The following is a 21,511-nucleotide window of genomic DNA, read 5'->3' as shown; positions in this document are numbered from 1 at the left end:
AGGAGAAGAGGAAAAGCAAGAAATTGAAAACTTATTTGAAAAAGTAATGAAGAACTTCCACAATCTGGTGAAGGAAGCATACTTCCAGGAAGTCCAGGAAGCTAAGCGAGTCCCAAAGAAGTTGGACCCAAGGAAGCACACACCAAGGCACATCATAATTACATTACCCAAGATTAAAGATGAGGAGAGATTCTTAAAAGCAGCAAGAGGAAAGCAAATGAGTTACCTACAAATGAGTGCCCATAAGACTATCAGCTGATTTCCCAAAAGAAACCTTACAGGCAAGAAGGGGCTAGAAAGAAGTATTTGAAGTCATGAAAAGCAAGGACCTACACCCAAGATGACTCTATCCAGCAAAGCTACCATTTAGAAAGGAAGGGCAGATAAAGTCCTTCCCAGATAAGGTCAGGTTAAAGGAGTTCATCATCACCAAGCCCTTATTATAAAAAACTGTTAAAAGAATTTTTCTAAGTTCCGGCCAAGATGGAGGCATAGGTAGAAACCTTTCACTTCCTTGCACAACCAAAAGGAGGATAATAACCAATCTAAAATAAATAAACCAGAAGCACCAGAAAATCAAACTGCATGGAACTCTGACAACCAAGGAATTAAAGAAAAAAATCAATCAGAACCAGACCGGTAAGGCGATGGACCACGAGGGCCAGCCAGCAGAGGAAAAACCGCGGCAACTCCATGGACCTTGGGGTAGGACTGGCTGTGGTGTGGTAATGGGCTACGTGGGAGGGCCTGAGTTAAGGGGAAACTGAGACTCAGAGTTGATACATAGTTGCTACATTGGAAGAAACTCCCAGTGTCACAAGAATCCACTAGAGACGAGCAAGCAAGTAGTACTGTTCCCTCTTTGGCCCCTCTGCCATAGGCAGCACCCCAGCACAACAAGGAGGGTTGCCCTGACCATGAATACCTAAGGTTGCACCCCCTTACAATTTATCAGGTGTGCCAAGAGAAAGAAATAGGGCCTAAGTGAAAAAACAGAGCATAACCTCAGAAAGAGAACTGAATGATGAGGACACAGCCAACCTATCTGATGGAGAGTTTAAAGCTCTGGTAATCAAAATGCTCACAGATATAATTGCGCTTGGTCGAAAAATGAAAAAAAAATAAATGAAAGATACCCAAAGTGAAATCAAGCAAAATATTCAGGGAACCAACAGTGACAGGAAGGAAACCAGTACTCAAATCAATGATTTGGAACAAAAGGAAAAAATAAACATCCAACAGGAACAGAATGAAGAAACAAAAACTCAAAAAAGTGGAGAGAGTCTTACAAACCTCTCAGACAACCTGAGATGCTCCAATAGCTGAATTATAGGGGTGCCAGAAGGAGAAGAACAGCAGCAAGAAATTGAAAACTTATCTGAACAAATAATGAAGGGAAACTTCCCCAATCTGGCGAAGGAAAAAGACTTCTAGGAAGTCCACAAAGCTCAGAGAGTACCAAAGAAGTTGGAGCCAAACAGGAACACACCAAGGCACATCATCATTAAGTTACCCAAGATTAAATATAAAGACAAAAATCCTAAAAAATGCAAGGGAATGCAGACAGTTACCTACAAAGGGGTACCCATTAGACTATCAGCTGATTTCTCAAAAAACACCTTACAGGCAAGAAGGGGCTGGAAAGAAGTATTCCAAGTCATGAAAGGCAAGGACCTACATCCAAGATTACTGTATCCAGCAAAGCTGTCATTTAGAACGAAAGGGCAGATAAAGTGCTTCCCAGATAAGGTCAGGTTAAAGGAGTTCATCATCACCAAGCCATTATTATGTGAGATGCTAAAGGGACTTATCTAAGAAAAAGAAGATCAAAAAATATGAACAGTAAAATGATAACAGACTCACAACTATCAACAAATGAACCTAAAAGAAAATAAAAACAACAAAAACAAAAACTAGGCAAACAACTGGAACAGGAACTGAATCGAGAAATGGATATCACATGGAGGTATTTTAGTGGGTAGTAGCAAGGAAGGAATAGGGAGGAAAAGGTACAGGGAAGAAGCAGCAAAATTAGTAGGTATAAAACAGACAGGGAGAGATAAAAAATGGTATAGGAAACAGGACTCAAAGAACTTACATGTACAACCCATGAACTAAGGGGGGAAATGCTGGAGGTTTGGGAGGGCAGGGTGGAGTGGGGATAAAGGGAGAAAAAATTGGGAAAACTGTAATAGCATAATCAATAAAAAATACTTTAAAAAAAGGAGAAATGAATTTCAAATGCAAGTTGTAAGTTAGAATGCTTTTAGTTGCAAGTAAAAGAATTCCCAAATTAATGAATTTGGCAAAACAGTGGGATACAAAGTCAATATCCAGAAATCAAAGGCATTTCTGTATACCAACAATGAAACATTGGAAGCAGAAATCAGGGAAAAAATCCTATTTGATATATCAGCAAGAAAAATAAAGTACCTAGGAATAAAACTAACCAAAGAGGTAAAAGACCTGTACTCAGAAAACTACACAACATTGAAGAAATCAAGGAAGACACAAACAAATGGAAATATATACCCTTCATGAATCAGAAGAATTAATATCATCAAAATGTCCATACTACCCAAAGCAATTTATAGATTCAATGAAATACCTATTACAGTACCAATGGCATATTTCACAAATATAGAACAAACACTTCAAAAATTTATATGGCACCATGTCGGGGGGCTTTAACGCAGCCCCCCAGTCCGCCATGGATGAAGAATAAGTCTACCAAGGCATGATCTGCTTGGGGAGGAGAGGTGGCCAATCTCTCAAAGGAGAAGAGCCCAGAGCCTTTCTCTCCATGGGCTTTTATTAGGTTCATTCGCATAGGAATACAGATAAAGCTCATCAATCATTGTTAGGCAGTAAGGGGTAAACAATACATGATTTACAGAGAACTTTGAGGGCTTATTCTGAGTTACAGCCAATTAGTTAGAGGGCCATAAAACTTTAGGCGCCGGACTCTTCTCAGGTCTGGACCCTTATCTTTTAAGCTAAGGGTACAAATTAAGTAGGTTTCACAGGAATGTATGTATTTTTCTTAGGCCTGATTCCCCAGGGAATCCGCCCCTCCCAGCACAGGACTGCACTGCCCTCTGTTATTGCTTCAGGCTTAAGTCAGGCAAGGGAAGTAAGGCAGCCAAGAGATTAGGAGACTTCTTGCAGACAGAATGAGGACTCAGGCTATTTCAAAGCCAAGGGGCGAGGGTCCATCACTCCCTGTTTCCACAGCCACCCCCCCATCGCCCTGAGTCCTTCCCTGCGAGCTTATTCCTGGTGACCAGAGCCTGTCTTAAGTTGATCCTCCCTTGAGGGTTCTTACCCGTCATTGGTTAACTGGCCAAGCTCAGGGCCAAGCAGGGTGAAGTGGGCAGGGGTGGGACACCTGCCAGGGAGATAAGCTGTGTCTCCTTAGTGGCTTATGGTCCCAACTCTGACTCAGCCTTAACCATGGGGGGTTACAGCCTCTGAAACCAGGCAGGGCGGTTCCCAACAGCACCATAAACAACCCCGAATAGCTACTGCAATTTTGAGAAAGAAGAGCAAAGCAGGAGGGATCGCAATACCTGATACCAAACTGTATTACAAGGCCAGTGTAATCAAAACAGCCTGGTACTGGCATAAAAACAGACAGATAAACCAATGGAACAGAACAGAAAGCCCAGAAATAAACCCAAGTCTCTACAGTCAATTAATTTTCAACAAAGGGGGCAACAGCATAAAATGGAGTAAAAACAGCCTCTTCAACAAATGGTGTTGGGAGATCTGGGCACGTACACGCAAAAAAAATGAAACTCAAGCACCAACTTATACCATACACAAAAATGAATCCAAGGTGGATAAAAGATTTAAATATAAGTCGTGATACCATTAAAGTCCTAGAGGAGAACATAGACAGGAAAATCTCAGATATTGTACACAGCAGTATTTTCACTGGTATGTCCCCTAGAGAAAGGGACATAAAGGAAAGAATAAACAAATGGGACCTCATCAAAATAAAAAGCTTCTGCATGGCTAAAGAAAACAGTATTAGAATAAAAAGAAAAGCAAACATATGGGAAAACATATTTGTCAATGACACCTCAGACAAGGGTTTAATCTCCAAAATATATAAAGAATTCACACGACTCCACTCTAAGACAAGCAACCCAATTAAAAAATGGGCAAAGGACTTGAACAGACACTTCTCCAAGGAGAACATACAGAGGGTTCAAAGACATATGAAAAGATGCTCAGTATTGCTAGCCATCGGAGAGATGAAAATTAAAACCACAATGAGGTACCATCTCACACCAGTCAGAGTGGCCAACAAAAACAAATCAACAAACAACAAGTGTTAGAGAGGATGTGGAGAAAAGGGAACCCTAGTGCACTGTTGGTGGGAATACAGACTGGTGCGGCCACTGTGGAAAACAGTATGGAATTTCCTCAGAAAACTAAAAATGCAGCTGCCTTTTGACCCAGCAATCCCACTGCTAGGATTATATCCTAAGAACCCTGAAACACCAATCCAAAAGAACCTATGCACCCCAATGTTCATAGCAGCACAATTTACAAGAGCCAAGTGCTGGAAGCTACCTACGTGCCCATCAGTAAATGAGTGGATCAAAAAACTATGGTACATTTACACAATGGAATTCTATGCAGCAGAGAGAAAGAAGGAGCTTATACCCTTTGTGACAGCATGGATGGAACTGGAGAGCATTATGCTAAGTGAAATAAGCCAGGCAGTGAAAGACAAATACCATATGATCTCACCTTTAATAGGAATCTAATCAACAAAACAAAGAAACAAGCAAAATATAAGCAAAGACATTGAAATTGAGAACAGGCTGACAGTGACCAGAGGGGAGAGGGGAGGGAATTTCAGGGAAAAAGGGTGAAGGGTTTGTAGAACAATTATAAAGGACACAGGGACAATAATGGGGGAGGAGGGGTGGAAATGGGAGGGAGGTGGGGAGGGCTGGGGTTGGACTGTGGTGGGGGAAAGAGGCAGAAAACTATACTTGAACAACAATAAAATAAAAAAAGAAAAGAAAAGAGAATTCCCAAATTATTTGCTAAAATTATGTGCTCCCAGAGGGCTCACTCTAAGTTCTGTAATACATGGAGTTGCTCTTGGAATAAAACCTTTGATGGCAACAAAAAAGGAAGTTTCCTAAGAAATAGAAGAAGATCAAAACTATGAACAGTAAAATGACAACAAACTCACAACTACCAACAACTGAACCAAAAACAAAGGGAACAACTGGAACAGGAACGGAACCAGAGAAATGGAGATCACATGGAGGGTCATCAGCAGGGAGAGGGAAGGGCAAAATGGGGGGTGAGGGGGTACAGGGAATAAGAAGCATAAATGTAAATAAATAAATAAGTAAATAAAACTAAGCAAACAACTAGAACAGGAACAGAATCACAGAAATGGAGATCACATGGAATATTATTAGTGGGGAAGGGGAGGGGGAGAAAAGGGGACAAGGTACAGGGAATTAGTAGCAGAAATGGTAGGTAGAAAATAGACAGGGGAGGTTAAGAATAGTATAGGAAATGTAGAAGCGAAAGAACTTATATATATGACCCATGGACATGAATTAAGAGCGGGGAGGAATGAGGATGGGAGGGGGTGTGCAGGGCAGAGGGAATAAAGGGGAAGAAGTGGGACAACTGTAATAGCATAAACAATAAAATATATTTTTAAAAAAGTTGTATAACCACAAAAAAGAAAGAGGAAGAAGCATAAATGTTAGGTACAAAATAGCAGGGGGAGTTTATGAATAGTACAGAAAATGGAAGCCAAAGAACTTATATGTACAACCCATGGACATGAACTAAGGGGTTGCAGGGGGGAGGAATGCTGGTGGGAGGGGAGGGGAATGCAGGAGGGAGGTAAACAAAGGGGAGTAAAATTGGGACAACAGTAATAGCATAATCAGTAAAATATGCCTTAAAAAGAAAAAGAATCTGCATTAACAAAGAGACTCATAGCATTACCTTTTTTCCTATTAGAGCTTAAAGAGCTTATTCTCAAATCTTTGAAGATCCACTCTAAAAATCTTTTCATCTTTTATTTATAAAATCTTTTCTTAAGTCCAACAAAAAATTCAATGTCTCAGTCATACAGTCTCATGTTGATTTGTCATTTTTTTTCCACTATACTTACAGAATAACCACTGTCAAACCAAAATCCAAGAAAAATAACTCGTTGTTTAGCTATTTCTTTAGAAAAAGATTTAAAATAATACCTGCAATTTATGTACCCAAACTTCTTACTGATTATTAATTTAAATAATAATCACCCTCTCAAGTTTGTTTTATAATAATCTAAAATACTCACGACTCATTCACAGGCACAAAGATGTAATCCTTATTGAAGATGTTTATGTTGCGAGTCCATGTTCTCACCCTTTTATGTCTTTTTTGTGCCATTCTGGGAATGTGAAAGATAGAGACAGTTGATATATAAAAAATTAAAAACTTAAGGATTTCAAGAGTCATTTTTATAACTGGAAATTGCTAGGTTTGATTTATTTAATGATTCTTTTCGAGGCATATAATATATAACACAATAGAAAATTATTTCCTTTTATTAACTCCCAGGTATTCTTAAATCTGATCACTATTTATAAATAATTTAATAGACAGAAGAAAGGTAACAATTTATTAAATGTTTTATAGATTATAAAAGTGGTACAACAACTGAATATAAACAACTATGCCTATTTATTCTTTTTAGTTCCATCTGGGCGTGATATAAATTATTGTTATTAGCCTTAATAGAATTGTCTACATGTTATATCTGTGAATAAGGAGGTGTTTTAAAACATAATATAAGAGGAGGAAGGAGACAAATGTTCTTAGATTTTTAAAGATAAAATTTATCTCCATTTTACGTATAAAGAAGCTGCAGGACAATGAGTTAAGCATAGCCACCATTCATCCATCTTCCATTTTATTTCTTCAACAATATCTTTTAGGTTCCTAGGAACAAGTAATGAAAATCACCCACACCACCCTGAAGGAATTTATTCTAAAATGAGGGTCGAAAAAACCCCACAACAAATAAGTTAAATCTAAGGGTCAGAAGGAATTATGTTACAGCATCTAGGAAAGCCACCTATAAAAAGACTGGGACACAGAAACAAAACAAACAATTTCTTTTCTTTAAATCATCAGGGAAGTTAAGAAAGGAAATATCAAACCAAGTTTGGATGTCAAAAAAGAATTTTAGGAAGGGGCTGGCATTTAACAGTGGCATAAAGGAGGTGGTATGTGACTTCTAGATCAGGGATTAGTCTCTTGAAGAAACTCAAGAGACTTTTATGCAGGGAATTAAACAAATCATTAAGTTCTTACAGATTTATATATGAACTGATACAGAAGACAGACATCTTTGCCCGATCCCCGTACACCTGACTGGCTAACCAAATTCAGAGCGCTAGACATGATGAGTAAGATGGGATCCAGAATGGACTAAAAGATGTGGTAGGAATTAACACCATGTGGAAAACTAACTTCATAAAATAATCAGGAGTCATATTTACTGAACTGTCTTATTTCAGAATGACCCAACTATTACAAGATTATAAACAATTGCTTTCCACTAGTATATAGTCTGTGAATTTTCCATTTGCAGATCAAAAGGATAGATAACTAGTTTTCTATTTTGTTATGCTGGTGTTTGGTAGATTTCCTGATAATACTAACTTTATTTGATTGGGAACATAGTACACATAGGACGGGGCAAGGAGGACAGAAGAGAACATCGGAGCCACAATTTAATCTTATTTTCAATTCCTAACTGTGTAGAACACCTTCAATTAACATCTAACAGTTCTCTCCCCATTCAATAATACACATTATTATTTATCTTTTACTTTGAGTTCCTAGTATGTTCCAAGCACTGAGCAAAAGGCACTAAGGATGGAGTAGAAAATAAGATAGATGAAGTCCCTGACCTCACAGAGCATATACTTTAGGATGAGAAACTATCAGAATTATTGCCCAAGGCAGAAGGTAAGACAAAAATAGCCTCGCCTCTTCCTTCCTTACCTTCCAACTTCCAGTGTCCCCCAAAGGACATGTAATTGGAAATGAAACCTGCAAGAGCTAGCCTCCCTATGACAAGGAACAGTACCACGGGAGGGTGAGATGGTCTCACAGAGCGAACAAACCCAAGACCCACACAAGTGGTAATATTGCTCACTCTAGGGAATACTACATGAAGATACTCTATTAAGAACATCAAAATGGTATATTTGCCTCTCAAAACTTAAGTACATTGGAACATGGACTTACGAAAGATTTGGATTATCTTCTGTTAAGTTACTTTCCTTTCTCGTCAAGCATTTATAGAAAAAGCTACTAAAAATATGACTTCGTTCAACAAGTTCATTTGATGCCTTCTCCAAAAGAAGATACCTGGTAAAATAGCAACACCATAAAATTAAGTTATTTTCAAATTTTACCTGGTTTTCCTCCAATTATATTTTTAAGTATATTTTATTGATTGATTATGCTATTACAGTTGTCCCAATTTTTCCTCCCCTTTGCTCCCCTCCACCCTGCACTCCCCTACCCTCCAGCATTCTGCTCCCCCTTAGTTCATGCCCATGGGTTACACATATAAGTTCTTTGGCTTCTCTATTTCCTATACTATTCTTACCCCCCCCCCCGTATATTTTATGCCTACCAATTATGCTTATTATCCCCTGTACCTCCCTCCCCATTCTCTCCCTCCCCCTCCCCCTCCCCCTCCCCACTGATAACCCTCCATGTGATCTCCATTTCTCTGGTTCTGTTCATGTTTTACTTGTTTGCTTAGTTTTTGGTCTTTGTTTTCTAGTTTCAGTTGTTGATAGTTGTGAGTTTGTTGTCATTTTACTATTCATAGTTTTTGATCTTCTACTTCTTAGATAAGTCTCTTTAACATTTCATATAATAAGGGCTTGGTGATGATGAACTCCTTTAACTTGACCTTATCTGGGAAGCACTTTTATCTGCCCTTCCATTCTAAATGACAGCTTTGCTGGATAGAGTAATCTTAGATGTAAGTCCTTGCCTTTCAGGACTATGAATATTTCTTGCCAGCCCCTTCTTGCCTGTAAGGCTTCTGTGGAGAAATCAGCTGACAGTCTTATGGGCACTCCTTTGTAGGTAACTCTCTGCTTTCCTCTTGCTGACTTTAACATTCTCTCCTTCTCTTTAATCTTGGGCAATTTAATAATGATGTGTCTTGGTGTGTTTCTTCTTGGATCCAACTTCTTTGGGACTCTCTGAGTTTCCTGGACTTGCATGTCTAGTTCCTTCGCCAGACTGGGGAAGTTTTCCTTCATTATTTGTTCAAATAAGTATTCAATTTCTTGCTCACTTCCTATTCTCCTTCTGGCACCCTTATGATTCGGATGTTGGAATGTTTAAAGTTGTTCCAGAGGTTCCTCAGCCTCTCCTCATTTTTTTGAATTCTTGTTTCTTCATTCTGTTCTGGTTAGATGTTTCTTTCTTCCTTTTGTTCCAGATCGTTGATTTGAGTTTCAGTTTCCTTCCCTTCAAAGTTGATTCCCTGTATATTTGTCTTTATTTCACTTTTCATAGCCTTCACTTCTTCCTCTATTTTGCAACCATACTCAACCATTTTTGTGAGCATCCTGATTACCAGTGTTTTGAACTCTGCATCCGACAGGTTATTCATCTCCTCATCGCTTAGTTCTATTTTTGGAGTTTTGATCTGTTCTTTCGTTTTGGCCATATTTGTCTGTCTCAGAGCACCCATTATGTTGTAAGGGGCAGAGCCTTAGGTATTCGCCAAGGTGGGGCAACCCTCTTTGCTGCATTGTGGTGCTATGGGGGAAGGGCCAGAGAGGGAACAATGCCACTTACTTGCTCTGCTCTACCCCTACTTTCTATCACTTCCCTTGCTTCCCACACATGGATATTGCCCTTTCAGATGCTGATTCCCAGGTGGGTGGGTTTGTGTCATTCTAGGACTCTGTGGGTCTCTCCAACGAACTCTCCTGTGTCTAGGAGTTTCTCCCACCTTCGCAACCCCCACAGGTCTTTACCGCCAGAGATGCTGAGTCTTTAGTTCCCAGTCAGCCAGCCCCCCACCTCACCCACGCATTCTGCCATCTTGCAACGGGTCCTCTCCACCCCTCCTACCAGTCTGGACTAATGTTTCTTTGACTCCTTGGTTGTGAGAGTTCCATGCAGTTTGATTTTTGGTTCTGGTTTTTTATTGTTTTTAAATTAGTTGTTATCCTTCTTTTCGTTGTGTGAAGAAGTGAAGTATTTCTACCTGTGACTCCATCTTAGCCAGAACTCCCCCCAGTTACCTTATGTGTTCTGGAAATCTTCATTTGTAAATTCAATTAGATTCAAAGTAATCTTACAATTTGCTCTGATTTTGGTTATTTTTGTTCTTTAGTTACTTCACCTACATTAAGACCGTTTAAAGCAGAAGTTGCTCACTTATTCATTTATTTACTTAACAAATATTTATCAAATTCCGAACATGTGTTGATCATCATTTTTACACCAAAGACACAAAAGAAGAGGAGGAAAAAAGTACTTCCCCCATAGAACTTACAATCCAGAGGAATGAGCATAGAAGGAAATATTAACCAAATAATCAATCAAATATGAAACTGAAATTGACAATCCTAAATAAATCTAGAAAAATTTTAATAACTCTGAGACATGACTAATTTCCAAATTCTTAGCCCACTTCTATACTAAAAATTCTTCAACCTAAGATTATAATTCAATCATTTAAAAATTAAACCCTTCCTGATTAGAGAACTCTGCTACTCTTAATGTTTACTCAAGTTTGAAAATAACCTTGTAATTGCTTTTTCTAAAAGCATAAAAAACAAAGACAACTTGAAGTTTTTTCATAATGCGGTTACAGGGAGGGCATGGAAGAAGACACAAAGAATGCTTGACCTGACTGATGATGCATATGTGAACACTCATGAGCTGTACACTATTTGAAAGTTGTTCATCAATTTAAAAAATTAATGTAAAGTAGTTTAAAAATAAAGTTAGAATTCCCTCTGAAAATAAAGGACAGAGGTACGGGCAGTTCCATGAAAAGAAGTATAGAAAGATACAGTTACTACTGAATTAAAAATAAAATTATAAGTTAATATCAATAAAACATATTAAAAGTAGTATCAAAAATGACCCAATTCATCTCACAAAATATAAATTTGATACTATTATAGGGATACAGAAATAAGTAAAATTCAAGATGCTAAATCTTTAAAGGGAGATTGATCATAAAACCAGCAAATAACTTTAATATAAGGTAAAATATTATAAGTACCATAAAAGAGATGCAAATAAAGCTTCATAGGTGTTAATAATATCAGTTTAGAAGATCAGGAAAAATTTCATAAAGGTACTACTTGAGAGGAACCTTGAAAGAGGAATAAAATTTCAACAAGTTAAGATAAAGAGATGAGAATTCCAGGAAGCAAGAAAAACAGGGCGTTAACACAGCAGCATAAATAGGAATAGGCTTTGTTTAGTAAACTGTTTAAAATTCAATTTTGCTGTACTATGTAATATGTAGGGTTATATTAGCAGACAGCTAAAAAGACAGATTAGTATCATACTATCAGGACTCTCAAATGTCAAACTGTGTTTGAACTCATTTTGATAGGTAATAAGATATTACTAAAAGTTTCTAAGAAATGCTTTCTTAGTGCAGTTTAAGAAAAATAATGGCTTTAAAAATATATTCGATGAACAGCAAAACAGAGACAAAAGATACAGAGTCTACTTAAAGACATAATAACAATTTCAATAAGATAAGGAGAACTAGAAAGATCATGATGACAAAATAAAGAGATTAAATAAATTTGAGAGACAGAATCTACAACAATTGGGAAGTGAATATGCAAAGAGGTTTGAAAGGAGGGTGAAGAGTTTGTGATAATGGGGATTTTGCTCCCAGCCTAGACTGAATAATAAGAAACAGATTTATCCTCCTGCTTAAAATAGCAGGACATCAAACAAGAATATTTAAAATAATAGTTTTCAAAACCTTGGACATCAGGTAGCAAAGAACAGTGGCCCTTGAGAAATGTGAAACAAACAAGGTAAGCTCCACAAATGTCCCAGCCTACTGCCTTGATAGTTTCCAGGCTGCAGCACAAGAAGGAGTAACCCACTGAAGCCTGGCAGAGCCCCTGAGTTGAAAAGATGATGAGAATCAGGGAAGACCAAGGCAGCCAGAGTTTGGAGATCTGAATACTGGAAAGAAAAGAGCTGTACACATATAGAGAGAACTCCAAACATCTTCAGAAAGTCCTCTTCAAGCAATCAGAAAAATACTGATCACTGTATGGGATTTAAGGAAAATACCCAAGAAAAGAACTACCTAAAAAGATTAGATAGAAAACACTCAGCATTTTCACAGGCCAGGGGAATAATACCTTTTCCTATAAGCCAGGCTAGAAAACCTCATGATGCATGAGGCATTAGGTAGAATACTCAGAAAGGTCTTTCCTCAGAAGTATATATTAATTTGTTGGTCTTGGCTAACCAATCACAAAAATCATTACTCTTAAAACATCAGAGTGCTTACAAATAAACTGTGTTCCAGAACAAAATTCAAGAATATTTATAAATAATACAAAAATACCCAGCACCCAAAATAAAAAATGACCAATCATGCAAAGAAGCAAAAAACAAACAACAGACCCAACAGACCCAGAACTTAGAATAGATATTAGAATAAGTAGAAAGGCATACTGAAGCAGTTATTGTAACTATATTCCAAACAGTTATCATAACTAAAGAGAGACATATAAATGTTTCTGTTGTAAAATCATATGAAAGTCTAATGGGAGCTCCCTTGTATGTAACTGCTTTTCTCTTGCATCTTTTAAGATTCTCTCCTTGTCTTCAAGCCTTTCCATTTTAATTATGATGTGCCTTGGTATGGGCCTGTTTGGGTCCATCTTGTTTGGACTCTCTGTGCTTCCTGCACTTGTGTGTCTTTTTCCTTCACAAAATTAGGGAAGTTTTCGGTCATTTCTTCAGATAGATTCTTGATCCCTTGCTCATTCTCTTCTCTTTCTGGTATTCCCATGATGAGGATGTTGGTGTGCTTCATGTTGTCCAAAATGTGTCTCATGCTCTTCTCATTTTTTAAATTCTTTTTTCTTTTTGCTGCTTTACTTGGCTGTTTTTTATGACTTTGTTTTCCAGAATCTGATTTGATCCTCTCTGTCATCTGCTGTTTATTCCGGCCATTGTATTATTTATTTCAGTTATTTCATTCTTTAATTCTGGGTGGCTCTTTTTATGGTTTCCACGTCTTTTTCCATGCTGTTGAGTATCCTTATAATCATTACTCTAAACTCTATATCTGATAATTGCTTGCCTCCATTTTATTTAGTTCTTCTGCTGGAGCATTTTCTTGTTCTTTTATTTTGGGCTTGTTCCTTTGTTTTCCCATCTCGGCTACCTCTTTGTATTTTTTCTATGTATTACGTAGATCTGCAAAGACCCTGGTGCAAGCCTGTGACAGACGCTGCCTGGACTTGGCCTTAGGCAACCTGTTGGAGCTATCAGTGATCCACATCCTGTGGCTCCCCGTGCTGGGCCTGGGCATGTTGTGTGCAGAAGAACCCAAGATGTACTCCAAGGGTGTCTTTTACCAGCACCAGCCTTGAGGGAGGTTCAGCGCTCCCAGAGACCTGGTCTTGGTCTGCAAACTTTCTGTTAGGCTTTGTCTCTGAAATAGCCTCCAGCTGTACTCCTCAGCAACCTGGCTTAAGTTACATATGGTGGGAAGAGAGGGATTCATGCAGGTGGGGGCTATTTCTTCCCCTAGGCTGATGCCACATGGAGGGAGAAAGATGGTTTCTACAGTATGGGGAATGACTCAGCACAGGGATCCTGGAGGCTGACCCTTCAGCTCTTTGCCCAGAACCACCAACCCCAGAATCTCCTCACACATCTCTAGTCCACTCTGCCCTCCCTGTGCCAGAGCCCAGGGTAAGTGGCTGCAAACGAAATTTTGTGCATTGGCCCTTTAGGAGGATCTTTGTGTCTCTAGCAGTCTTTCCCTGGTGGACAGTAACCCTGCTGCTTTTCACAGCTAGATGTTACCTGGATTCCTTTCCTGGTTCTCACGCTTAGGCTGGGGAGCCCAGCTTGGGGTTTAGACCTCACAGTTCTCAATGGGAATCCCCTAGACACTAAAATATCCCCGCAGGAGCTTAGCTCACTTCTTTGAACTGACTCTATTTCACTGACCCCTCTGAGACTAAATTTATGATTATTTTACTTAAAGCCATATTGTTTGACTGATAATTCAATACTTATTCCAGTCACTCAGGCCTGAAATATCATACTGTCATTTATTCTTTACCCTAGATACACAGATTTAATCTCTAGAAGTCTGATTTGGGTCTTTTTACATCTGCCTTGTCTCTCTTTAGTTATGATAACTATTTGGAATATAGTTACAATAACTGCTTCAGTATGCTTTTCTACTTATTCTAATATCTATTCTAAGATATTGGGTCTGTTGTTCTAAGTTGTTGGGTCTGTTGGATCTGTTGGATCTGGGACCTAATGCCTCATTAATCATGAGGTTTTCTAGCCTGGCTGATAGGAAAAGGTATTATTCCCCTGGCCTGTGGAAATGCTGAGTGTCTTCTATCTAATCTTTTTAGATAGGCCAGAAGGGAGTAGCATGAAATATTCAAGTTGACGAAAAGCAAGGACCCACAACAAAGGCTGCTTTACCCAGCAAGACTATCATTTAAAACTGAAGGAGTAATAAGGAGAACCAAGACAAGAAAAAGCTAAACGAGTGTTAACACCAAACCAGTATTGCAACAAATGTTAAAGGGCTTGCTTTAAGAAGAAAAGAAGTAAAAAAAAAAAAAAAGGAAATATTTAAAACATAAAATGGCAAAAAAATACATATCTATCAATAATCACTTTAAATGTAAAATGGCTTAAATGATCCAATCAAAAGATATAGGGTAGCTGAATGAATAAAAAAACAAGAACCATACATACACTCTCTATAAGACACCCACCTCAGAACAAAAGATACACACAGATGAAAAGTAAAGAGATGGAAAAAGATATTTCATGCAAATAGGGGGAAAAAGCTGGGGTAGCAATACTTATATATGACAAAATAAACTTAAAACCAAGGATATAGTAAGAGACAAAGAAGGATACTACATAATGATAAATGAACAATCCATCAACAGGATATAACCCTAGTAAACATTTATGTACCCAACAAGAGAGCATTTAAATATGTAAAGTCTTGATGGACAAAAAAAGAAGAGATCGACAGAAATACAGTCAGTATAAGGGATTTTAACACCCCATTGACTTCAGTGGATACATCTTCCAGACAGAAAATCAAGGAGACAGCAACCTTAAATGACACACTAGATCAAATGGGTGTGTTATCTTCAGAGCATTTCACCCCAAATCAGCAGAATATTAATTCTTTTCAAGTGCTTATGGAACGTTTTCTAGGATAGACCACATGTTAGGTCAGAAAACAAATCTAAATGAATTTGAGAAGACTGTACTCAAATCAAGTTATTCTCTCTGACTATAATGCTATGAAACTAGAAATCAATCACAAGAATACTGAAAAATACATAAAGACATGGAAGCTAAATAACATGTTATTAACCACTGAATGGGTCAACAATGAGATCAAGGAAGAAATCAAAAAGAACCTGGAAACAAATGAAAATGATAACACAACAATCCAATATCTGTGGGACACAGATATAGCAATCCTAAGAGGTAAATTCATAGCATTACAGGCCTATCTCAAGAAACAGGAAAAAGCTCTAATAACCAATCTCACTTTACACTTAAAGGAACCAGAAAATGAACAAACAAAGCCCAAAGTGAGTAGGAGGAAAGAATACTGCCTTTTGCCTCGTATAATGCACACCTTTTGCCCAAATTTTTGAGGAAAAAATAAGGATGCACATTATACACAGGTAGTACTAATTCTGTATCTATATAAATGTTTTTAATTATTTTATTTATGCTTATACATTAAAAGTATAATGCTGGAAAGCAATAACAATATCCGTATGCAATATAATACTATGGAATACAATAATCGGTTGTATATATAAATAAAAAAATGAATTAAAAAATTAAAATGAAAGATTTCCTCCTGAAAATTTGGGCCAAAAATGGGGGTGCACATTTTACATGGCAGCGCATATATGGAGCAAAATGCAGTAGTAAAGATCAGAGCAGGAATAAGCAAAATAAATTTTTTTTTAAATTATACAAAAGATCAATGAATCCAAGAGCTGGTCTTTGAAAAGATAAACAAGATTGACAAACCTTTAACGAGACTCATTAAGAAAAAAAGAGAGGAACCCAATAAATAAAATCAGAAATGAAAGAGGAGAAATAACAACTGACACCAAAGAAATACCAAGGATTGCATGCTAACAAAGACAACCTGGATGAAATGGATAATTCCTGGTAACACAGAGTCTTTCAAAACTAAATCAGGAATCATCAGCATCTGAATAGGCAGATCACACTTACTGAAATTAAAGCAGTAATGAAAAAACTCCCAACAAACAAAAGCCTTGGACCAGATAGCTTCACAGATGAAGTTTAACAAACATTCCAAGAAAAACTAATACCTCTTTTTCTCAAACCATTCCAAAAAATTCAACAGGAGGAAAGATTCCCAAGATCATCGTACAAAGCTAGAATCATCCTGATTGCAAAACTAGTTAAGGACACTACAAAAAAATGAAAATTATAGGCCAACCCCTGATGAACATAGATGCTAAAATCCTCAACGAAGTATTAGCAAACCAAAATATAGCAATACAAGATCATATACCATAATCAAGTGGGATTTATTCCAGGAATGCAAGGTTGGTACATTTACAAACCAATAAATGTGATACACCACATAAACAAAATAAAGGATAAAAACCACATGATTGTATCAACAGATGCAGAAAAACCATTTCATAAAATCCAGCACCCATTTATGATAAAAACTCTCAGCAAAGTGAGAACAGAGGGAACATACCTCAACATAATAAAGGCCACATATGACAAACCCACAGCCAACATCATACTCAATAGGCAAAAACTACAAGCATTGCCCTTAAGATCAGGAACAAGACAGGGATGTTCGCTTTCACCTCTCTTAGTCAACGTAGTACTGGAAGTCCTGGCCACAGCAACCAGACAATAAAAAGAAATAAAAGAATAATTTAAAATGGAATAAAGACAAATGTTAGACATGAAACCATAAAAATCCGAGAAGAAAACACAGGCAGTAAAATTTCAGACATCACTCATAGCAATACTTTTTATGATATATCTCCCCAGGCAAGAGAAACAAAAGGTAAACAAATGGGACTACAACAAACTAAAAAGTTTTTGCACAGCAAAGGAAACCATCAACAAAACAGACAACCCACTGAAAGGGAGAACATATTCACCAATACATCTGATAAGGAGTTAATATCCAAAATTTAGAAAGAACTTAACAAACTCAACACCAAAAAATCAAACAATCCAATTAAAAAATGGGCAAAGGACCTGAATAGACATTTTTCCTAAGAGGACATACAAATGGCCGGTAGATATGAAAAGATGCTCACCATCACTAATCCTCAAAGAAATGCAAATTAAAAACACAATGAAATATCACCTCACACTGGACAGAACGGCTATCGTCAATAAATCAACAAACAAGTGCTGGCGAGGATGTGGAGAAAGGGGAACCTTTTTGCACTGTTGGTGGAAATGCAGACTGATGGAACCACCATGGAAAGCAGTACAGAGATACCTCAAAAAATTAAAAATGGAGCTGCCCTATGACCCAGCAATTCCAGTTCTGGGAATATACCCAAAGGATCCCAAAATACTACCTCAAAAGAACATAAGCACCCCTATGTTCACTGCAGCATTATTTATAATTGCCAAGCTTTGGAAGCTGCCCAAGTGTCCATCAGTAGATGAGTGGATAAAACAACTATGGAACATTTACACAATGGAATACTACTATGACATAAAAAGAAGAAAATCTTACCCTTTCTGACAGCATGGATGGACCTGGAGAACATTATGCTAAGTGAAATAAGCCAGTCAGAGAAAGACAAACACCATATGATTTCACTCATACGTGGAATCTAATGAACAAACTGAACTAACAAGCAAAATAGAAACTGACTCACAGATAGAGAGCAGGCAGACAGTCCTAGGGGGAAAGGCTGGGGTGGAGAGATCAATCAGAAAGGAAAAAAGACTCATGGTCATGGGCAACAGTGTAGTGATTGCCAGAGGGAAGGGATTTAAGGGAGATAAATGGTAATGAAAATAAAATACAATAAAAATATCACCAATAAACATATGTTCAGGTGCAAAAGTAATCAGGGAAAAGCAAAGCGTAACAATGTGATACCAGTTTTTGGCTCATCAGACTGCTAGACAGTAAAAAAATAATAATATACAGTATTAATGAGAATGCAAATTGATAAAGCCTTTTTAAATGCCATTTGGCAGTCTCTAAAAATTGAAAACATGCATGTTCTTAAGTAGGAATTCAACTTCTAAGAAACCGTTCATCAGAAACATACACATGAACAGAGATATATGTATGAGATCTTCATTGAGTCATTGCTTGCAATAGCAATAAAACTGGAAACACCTTAATGTTCATTAACAATGATTGGTTAAATGGACTTTAAACGACAGAACATTATGCAGCAATAAAAGGGAAGCAAGTTTTTATGTACTAGTATTTTATGATGTCTAAAATATATTATTTGTGAAAAAAGCCAGTTACAGAACTCTTAGCCAATCTATGTTTTAAAAAAATGTTTAAAGATTCTATATCCCTGTTTTTTTTAAAACGGTGAAATAGGTAACTACACAGAATTGCTTTTCAGTTAGTTCCCTGATTTGTAATTACATAAGTACTTCTTTCACCAGAGTTAAGAGTCAAAGAAGAATAAATCAAAAACCAAAACAAACAAAAAACAGTAGCTCTTCTGAAGTATACAGTATCTATTGGAAATAAAGGAATCAAACTCAATTAGTCAACTCTAGAAAACCTTAGGTAGGCAAAACTTTTTCAAATCTGGTATCTTGGCAGGTTACTTTTATCCAGAATTAAATACTTCAGATATAAAGACATTTACTTTAAGATTTCCATCAAAACCTGTAAAACAAATAAGATTACTTAGCATTATACTTACTTAAGGTAGAAATCAATAATTACATCATTAAGAAATTCCCCTTCTTCTAAGCACTCCAGGTCTTCATTAGTTACTCCTAATCCCCCCTTAGTAGGTGGTGGAGGGTATACAATCAACCTTAAAAAGTAAAAATAATGTATATTAGTATTGAAAATTGTAGTACCTAAAAGATTTGTTATATGGTATAGTGATAGGGAAGTAGTATTCAATAACTAAAATATGTAGAGTAAAAAAATTTGACAGGATACAAGCAATTATATTTTCTTTCCTTTATTTTCACAAGCTACTTATAGTACTCTTATTGATCAACTTTTCATTTCCAATCCTTGTCCTGTGGGCTAGTCTCGACATCTGTTAAATCAATGGGTTATAGTTACAATACCATTGAGGATGTCTTTCTCCTGACTAATTTTTAACTTTCAACAAACTCATGTAATAAACCATAGAAGATTTTCCTATACTCTACTTTCCAACTCTGAGTGAATCCCTATTCAGATTCCTAGTTCCTTTCCATTCAGAAAAGCCAGCAGTCAGAAACTATTTTCTACTGGTGGCTAGTCTAACCAGCAGCTGGGTAAGAAAGAAATAACATGCGAGGTTTAGGAGGCAACTTTCTCATAATAAAGTGCTCACAATGTAAAACTAAAGAGAACATAGGGAAATGAATAATTAGAACACAACCAAAAATAAGTAGAAAAAGATGACAACTACTTAGGCATCTTTCTTCTGGCACCCTCTTGAAGTTCAGAAATAAGACCAGTTGTGAATTCCTGGCTATATGTGATACTCATTGCACAAATGTAGTCAATAATAAAGGTATAATATGCACTTTTTGAATCACAAAGACTCAAGAAGATAAAAGTCAACTATAATTGATTTAATCTTGATAACCATAGCACCTAAATCAAAAAAGAATATGTGAAAATTTTAAATGCTAATATTATGGCTTCTGTTTTAATGGCTATTTTCCTACACCATGTTTTTGTGTGGTTTTCCCCCCCTAAAACATAGTAAAGGAATCACATAGAGGAATAAAATCACCCTCAAATGCACACACCTCCAATTCTGCGTTCTCACCATGAGAAGATAAATATGAAATATAAACAAAGAAGTAATTTCTGAAAGGGAAGTTCTGATAAACTCCAAAGTACCTTAAATCGAGATACACTCAAGTAAACAATTTCATTTTTCCTATTATATGCAGATATGAAATATATAATCTTAAAAATCATACACTGCTATTCAAATATTTTTAGTAAATGCTTTAATCTTACCAAATATGACAGTTTGACTGCCATTTCTGTCTTATTAACACAAAACTAAATAAAATTGCACCAACTGTTTCCTTAGTAACATTTTTTTAACTTTCTCATAAGTTTTTAAAAAAACATTTCTATTATTAGCTGTTACCGTGAAAATAAAACTCAAAACATTTAAAAAGGTAAACTACTTGAAATCAGCAACATGAATGAAATTCAGTAGTGAGCCCACCTATTACAAACAGGACATGACACAGTACATACTTCTGAACAGGTCCAGTGTGCCTGACTTCTCGCCATTCTTCATCTGGGTTAGATGTAATAGAAAGTGAATAGCAACCACTACTTTGCTTCTGCAGGAAGGTGTAATTAGGTTTGGCTGTATCTATATTTGAGGCCTGACAGGAAATGGCAAAAAAAAAAGTCTCCTTATAAATATACAAATACAAATTGACTCTCAAAAGGACAGTCAAAAACCTAGACTTATAAGGAATATATGACTAAAAGAAATCCAAATCAATGAGTTATATCTATGCTTTTATAATATCTGCAAAAATATAAACATCAAAACAATATTTTTGATCAAAAGACACTGTACATACAACGGTCAAAGTTTCACTTGTGTTACAGATTTGGGCCTTATAATTAAAAGAGAATCCGAAAACTCTGCAGTTTAAAATGAACTAAAGAGGTGATAAAATAATGGAAAAAATTTAAAAGAGACTGAGTTTATAATAATATAAATTAAGATTCTATAAATAAATGGAAAACTATGATATAAATTTGCATATACAATGTAGTTACCATGCAAAATTTTTACAACATAAATATCAAAACATACAGAGGTAGTCTCATGCCTTGTCTTCCCAACGTGGCTTCCTATAAGCCTTTTAAATAACAGATTTAAATAAGAGACCAAACTCATGTGTGTGAGCATGTACGTGCATATGCATGCACCACAGCAAACTTAATGATCACTTTTCTTTCTAGAGGTATTTGGCA

The 21,511-nt window shown here is 36.8% G+C and overlaps 1 protein-coding gene across 5 annotated transcripts in view; it reads right to left on the bottom strand.

Annotated features, from left to right (window-relative positions):
- Positions 1 to 21,511, bottom strand: part of SENP7 (SUMO specific peptidase 7) — a 119,643-nt gene that overhangs the window by 8,765 nt on the left and 89,367 nt on the right. For all 5 annotated transcript variants that reach the window (XM_053918294.2, XM_045193538.2, XM_045193541.2 and 2 more), the window contains 4 exons: positions 20,774 to 20,907; positions 19,251 to 19,367; positions 8,299 to 8,421; positions 6,338 to 6,430 (listed from right to left, as the gene is read on the bottom strand). In XM_053918294.2, the coding sequence (XP_053774269.1) occupies positions 6,338 to 6,430; positions 8,299 to 8,421; positions 19,251 to 19,367; positions 20,774 to 20,907 (467 nt within the window). The remainder of the gene's footprint in view (positions 1 to 6,337; positions 6,431 to 8,298; positions 8,422 to 19,250; positions 19,368 to 20,773; positions 20,908 to 21,511) is intronic.

This window comes from Desmodus rotundus, chromosome 2 (genome assembly GCF_022682495.2).
Source record: "Desmodus rotundus isolate HL8 chromosome 2, HLdesRot8A.1, whole genome shotgun sequence".
NCBI lineage: Eukaryota > Metazoa > Chordata > Mammalia > Chiroptera > Phyllostomidae > Desmodus > Desmodus rotundus.
The sequence above is the reverse complement of the archived record's forward strand: the minus strand, read 5'-3'. Positions and strand labels throughout refer to the sequence as shown.